This window comes from Drosophila suzukii, chromosome 3, assembly GCF_043229965.1.
Source record: "Drosophila suzukii chromosome 3, CBGP_Dsuzu_IsoJpt1.0, whole genome shotgun sequence".
Lineage (NCBI taxonomy): Eukaryota > Metazoa > Arthropoda > Insecta > Diptera > Drosophilidae > Drosophila > Drosophila suzukii.
This window is the reverse complement of record NC_092082.1, coordinates 70,792,305-70,798,588: the sequence shown is the minus strand read 5'-3', so window position 1 is coordinate 70,798,588 and position 6,284 is coordinate 70,792,305. Positions and strand designations below refer to the sequence as shown.

General features: G+C 36.4%; 2 protein-coding genes across 2 annotated transcripts; both read left to right on the top strand.

The window, feature by feature from the left end:
* The first annotated feature begins 2,646 nt into the window (after window positions 1–2,646).
* Window positions 2,647–3,705, top strand: LOC108010563 (clotting factor B). Its single transcript, XM_017075441.4, has 2 exons — window positions 2,647–2,802; window positions 2,861–3,705. The coding sequence occupies exon 2, from the start codon at window positions 3,073–3,075 to the stop codon at window positions 3,625–3,627; it is 555 nt and encodes a 184-aa protein (XP_016930930.3). The 5' UTR covers window positions 2,647–2,802; window positions 2,861–3,072; the 3' UTR covers window positions 3,628–3,705.
* A 433-nt stretch (window positions 3,706–4,138) lies between these two features.
* Window positions 4,139–5,334, top strand: LOC108010564 (venom serine protease 34). Its single transcript, XM_017075442.4, is given in 2 exon segments — window positions 4,139–4,193; window positions 4,250–5,334. Coding segments are annotated over 2 exon segments (807 nt in total). The 3' UTR covers window positions 5,002–5,334.
* The last annotated feature ends 950 nt before the right edge of the window (window positions 5,335–6,284 follow it).

The window sequence follows — 6,284 nt, the reverse complement described above, 5'->3', positions numbered from 1 at the left end:
AATAATGAAATGTTTAATAATGCAATTTTGACAAAAATCTGAATTTTGTTTTGGCTTTTTTTGGCTGCCATAACAAAAGTATAAGTCAAAATGAGGAATGTCATACCTCGTTGAGCTCGTTGTTTAATTTCCAATCAATTGGCATTTCAACCTGAAAATTTTTAATTTTTGAGATTTTTCGAAAAAAAAGTGATGTAACCCCTACAAAAATTGAGAAAATTGGTCAAAAAATAAATTTTCCAAAAAGTGATGAGGATCGTTAGAATATTTAGCAAGATGTTCAAAGCAGTCGGTCTTTTAGCTGTACGCCTTGTTTTGGCTGAACTACGATTAAAAAACCGGATTTTTGACAAAAATCTGAATTTTGTATTTTAAATTGATAATGAAACGTATTTAAATTTAATAATGGAACGTATTTAAATTGGATTATGAAACGTATTTAAATTGTATTTTAATAATGAAATATTTAATAATGAAACGTATTTAAATTGTATTATGAAACGTATTTAAATTGCATTTTAATAATGAAATATTTAATAATAAAACGTATTTAAATTGTATTATTTTAATAATGAAATATTTAATAATGAAACGTATTTAAATTGTATTATGAAACGTATTTAAATTGCTTTTTAATAATGAAATATTTAATAATAAAACGTATTTAAATTGTATTATGAAACTTATTTAAATTGCATTTTAATAATGAAATATTTAATAATAAAACGTATTTAAATTGTATTATGAAACGTATTTAAATTTGAAACGTAATTAAATTGCATTTTAATAATGAAATATTTAATAATGAAACGTATTTAAATTGTATTATGAAACGTATTTAAATTGTATTATGAAACGTATTTAAATTGCATTTTAATAATGAAACGTATTTAATAATGAAACGTATTTAAATTTTATTATGAAACGTATTTAAATTGCATTTTAATAATGAAATATTTAATAATGAAACGTATTTAAATTGTATTATGAAACGTATTTAAATGAAACGTATTTAAATTGCATTTTAATAATGAAACGTATTTAAATTGAAACTTATTAAAATATATATTATTAATGAAATATATTTAAATTGCAACCTCTTTGTGAAAACAGAAGTGCTTTTCCTTGTGGGAACTTACGTTTAAAATAAAACTTATATAAACAATGGTGGCAAATGACAATTTGCACATATTTTCTCTCTGTGCACATAGGAGTGCATTACCCACAAGCAATCGTACGTATAGGGCCACATCTGTTGGCGGCATTTGTAACTGGTTGGCTTTTGTTCAAATTACAAGTTGCATTTTTGCCCGCCATTTGCTCCTCCTGTTGACAATGGCAGGACCTGCTGGCGATGCCTTTGCTGCTGTCGCTGCTGCTTTTAGTGTTGTTACTGTTGCTGTGTTGCCAATATCCTGGCATCATTGTTATTACTGCAGCCCGAACATGCGCCTGCTCGTTAGTTGGAAACTAGTGCCAGCGAGCCCTGTTTATTCGCCCAGTGTCCTTGTTTTCGCCAGAAACTTTGACATTTGATCAACACCATTAAAGGTGGACTAGATGGTGGGGTTCCGATTAAAGCTGACCACCTGCAATTGGCATCGTTTGGTTTCCTTTCGTCCTTTAGCTCTTTCATTACAGGTAGTGCCAAATGTTGGCGGGTTGCTTGGGGTTTGAATTGCTCTTCTATCCTTTGCCCCCAGCTATTTCCTGTTAAAGGTAGATTTATAATCTTCCTCCTATTAAACCACATTATAAAAACCGCAAACAATTGCTAGCCATGAGTTGGAATTGATTTTATTCATTAACGCTCAATTAGGCATGCTGATTTCGCACTCTGTCGATTGCAAATAAATAAATGCATATGTACGGCCCATAAATCTTTTATTCATAATTGCGGTGGTTCATGAATTCTGACAAATTGTTCGAACTCCCCATACTTTATTATTTATTTATTCTGAATAAAATGAATTGGCCTGTCAATTAAAATTTTGAGATTGGGGTGAGATAAAGCTAGAATAGGTGAAAAGAAAGTCACTCTTTTCGTATGAATTTTTAATTTAATATTACGAATTGATTGAGCTCTGTTGAATGTATTAATAATTTCATTTATATAATTAGATACTGTTTTCAATTCGAGTAATATGCTTTTTTCTACCATTTTTTTAAGTTGGTGATTACGTTCTATTAAATCATGTAGGATATGTCACTAGATTGCGAAACTTACCCAATAATAACTACACAGAATGCACTTAAAAAGATATATATGTAGGTTTCCGCGTTTAATATATTTTCCATGCATTATGCATTGTAAGCTACTTTTATTTCTATATTTTTCAGGTCGTACTTGGCAGTAACAGCTCAACAACTAGATTGCCCGATCATCTCAGTTTGTTTGCTTATAAAAGCGTCGGAATAGAGTAATTATATGTACACAATGTGTTACCTACCGCAATATTTTAATTAATTTATCAAGTTTCCTGGAATGTATAAATTCATCCTTAATTATTTTCTTGTGTGGTGGTATATTAAATGTGCACCTTGACATCCTACCTTAAAAGTCGAAGTTTTTATCTAGCAATGAGTTACATCTTAAAACTATTTTATTTTTTACAGTATAAGCATTTTACTGTGTTGAAGGTACTATTATTTAATATACAACTGGATTTACAAGTCAGCTAGGTTTCTATTCGCTTATAAGAGAGCACGATGGGCTGATCATTTCTCATTGTATCTTAAATCTTTTAGTCATCAAGATGTGGGCTCCGACTTTTCTGATTACATTGGCGACTTTGACTTTGAGTATGTGGAATGTTATAAGTTGATTTAAAAATAAAACAGATTAATGTTTATGTTGTAGCAATCCAAGGCGCCTCGGTTGGTCAAGAATGTGGAAAATTCAATGAGGAGCAGTTCAAGAATAACAAGACTATTACGGAGCCTAATTAACATCCATGGGTTGGACGGATTGTAACGAAGAATAGCGATGGAAAGGATAAATTGAACTGTGTTGGCATCCTTATTGATGCCCAAAATATCTTGACTGTCGCCCATTGTGTTTCACATGGTAATATGGATGATATTTCTGCCGTCATTTTAGGCGACTCGGCTTCTAGCAGCAGATATCCAGTCAGCTCGATCACCGTTCACCCAGATTATTCAGTAGCCAAAAAACAAAACGACGTGGCCATAATTAAGCTCACCAAGGATGTTGAGTTCACTGAATTTGTTCAACCCATTTGCTTGCCCTCGGCGGAGGTTCCAAAAAGTGAGACCCCCGATTCGGATCTTATCGTTGCGGGACTCGAGGGACCTTCATATCGTAGGGGTGAACCCGGTTATAAGAGGGAAGAAAGGCGCATTAAAATAGCCTTCAATCGAATGGACGGCAGTGAGTGCAATAAGCTGCAGTCACGTTTCCCAGTGGACCTGATTTGCAGCCATGAGGAGAAAAGCGCGCTTAGTGCCTTATCAGGATCTGCTTTGACAGAGGCTTCCGGTAATCCCCGGAAATTCCATTTAGTTGGAATTGTGTCTCTTGGATTTGGAAGCCCCGATAAACAGTACACTGGCTATTTGAACGTTCGATCCTACTTAGACTGGATCCTAAAGAATACCTCAAAGTGAAGATGGTATCCGAAATATCCTCATTCCTTATCAGATTATTATGTCTTGTCTACCAATAAAAATGTAAATTCTTACGTACATTTTGTAGTTATCTTTGGAAGTGGCAGATGCTAAAGAAACTTCGTTCATTTCACACTTGCGATTTCTCCAAATCTCCGTACTACAATAACCTTTACAAGGAACGCACTCTATTACTATTTTCAGATTTTCTTTTCCATTTGGAATTTTCAAGCAATTAAAAATTTGTCACTTAACTTCTATTCCGTGCCGGCTGCTGTCCCAGTGTCATAAATTAAAATCCAAAAACCTGATCGCTAGAATAATAATAACGTATAAAATTAAATACCTTCCGCGAAATATAGTTGTTTTTACAGTATAGAATAATTAGTGTAAACAACTCGTTGCTATAAGTGGCTTAAAAGGCCAGATATATCTCCATTTGCTAGGCTTATAAAAGAGCACGCTTTGCGTGATCATATCTCAGTGCATCTACCATCTTCTAATCACTAAGATGTGTTCGCCGAGTCTCCTGATTTTTCTGGCAATTTTTACCATTTTGCTTTCCTGTAAGTATGCAAAAGTAGGCTTTTAAAATTAAAACTGATTATATTTAAAATTGTAGCAATCCAAGCCGCCTCAGTTAACCAAGAATGTGGAAAATTCAACGAGGAGCAATTTAAGAGTACCAATATTATTGCGGAGCCCAACGAGCATCCGTAGGTTGGCCGAATCGAAAAGAAGGATAGCGATGGAAAGAACCGCTTGCAGTGCGTTGCCATCCTTATAGATGCCCGACATGTGGTGACAGCCGGTCATTGCGTTTCCAATGAACATGGGCAGCCCATTCTCGAAGTCATTTTCTGTGACTCGGACTCCAGCAACCGCTATCTCTTCAGTTCGGTCACCATCCATCCGAATTACACAGCCAGCGAATTCAAAAACGACTTGGCCTTAATAGAACTCACCAAAGACGTTAAGTTCTCTGACTTTGTTCAACCCATTTGCTTGCCGTCAGCTGAGGTTCCAACAGCTGAACAATCCAATTCCAATCTTAGAGTTGCGGGACTTGAGGGACCCTCAATTGGAAATAGAGGGTCTGACACGACGAGGTTGGATAAGCGCATTAAACAGGCCTTCAATACAACTGACAGCAAGGAGTGCCACAAGCTGCAGGATCATTTTCCTGAGGAGCTGATCTGCGGCCAGGCCGAGAAAGCTCCTCTTTCGGGATCTGCTTTGACAGAGGTTTCCGGAAACCCCAAGAAGTTCCACCTTATTGGGATTGCTGTCGCTGGCTTCTACTCACGCAAAAATGATTTCCAGGGGTACCTAGACATTCGATCCTACCTAGATTGGATCCGAAGTGAGTTATAAGCTTTAGAAATATCACGGGTTTAATTTTTGTGTGACAGGCTGTGAAATTTTACAAGCTTATTCATAAAAAATGTACATTTTCTTATTGATTCTGATAAATCTCCCATTTCCAAATATCCCCGACTTTTTCGCTGAGCTTTGAACTTAATTAATAAAAATTCATAAAAAGGTGATCACTTGAACAAAAATACCGCATAAACTATAATAAATTCCGCGCTTTATTTCCGTATATACTGTATTATGATTAATATCAGGTCGTAACTAAGCTTATAATAGATCCCAACTAGATCGATCACGAACGAATAAACTATCCAGATATGTTTAAATGCTCAACCCCACCTTGATTGGTTCCAGAGGAATACCTTTAAGTGATGAAGTCTCCCCAACTTTTCTCATTAGTAACAAGATTTTTAATTTTTGGCTACCAAGCTGTGACTTCTGACAGGTCGATTTATAAATAAAAAAGCAAATTCTAGCGCCAAGTTAGTGGTTATCCATTTGGCCGCGTTTAGTTGTTGCTGCTAATAAATTGAAAACGCTTTTGGGTTATTTGCACAAAGTTGCCAGTGCCTGACCCAAACCCAAATGCATAAATCACGCGAAGCCCCAAAACACAGTTGGGGGTTCCTTGCTTTGGGGTTGACGCCTGCACGAAATTTAATTCCCAACCACCCACCGCATCCTTCACCTTTTTGGTCCTCACAACTTTTGCCATTAGGCACCGCCCACTTCTCGACCTTCTGTTTTCGGGGGAAATGCAGTTTTTCGACACTTGGCTGGCGCCAAAAGCCTTAAGTACATATCAACTCGGAATAATTTATGTTTGGCTGGGGCAGCAGGCAGCAGGCAACTAGGCAACTAGCTCTCATCTCAGCCAGTGCAACCTTATCGAGTGGCAGCCATGGAGTATGGAAATGCTGGCGAGCAGCAGCAGCCATAAATTCATTGAAATGAAATGCGAAATACTCGTAATCGAGGCACTCGGTTGCGAGATTTACACTGGCAATGAATCATGCCTAATTGTCGCCTGAGTACTGATCGCACTGAAGTACGTAGCTGAAGGATTCAGTGAAGTCATCATCGCGCATACGCCCCGTGGCCCGGAATGATTAATGTGCCATAAAATGCGAGCGCCAAAAACATTCACAGCTAGTACCTAAACACGCAAACAAACGCAGTAGCGGAGCCAAATTAAAATACTCATTTTTATGGCACTTTTTTATTGCAACACGTAAAGCTCAAATTGAGACAAGATGGAGTGTGTAAGCCAATTGCGTGTGGCT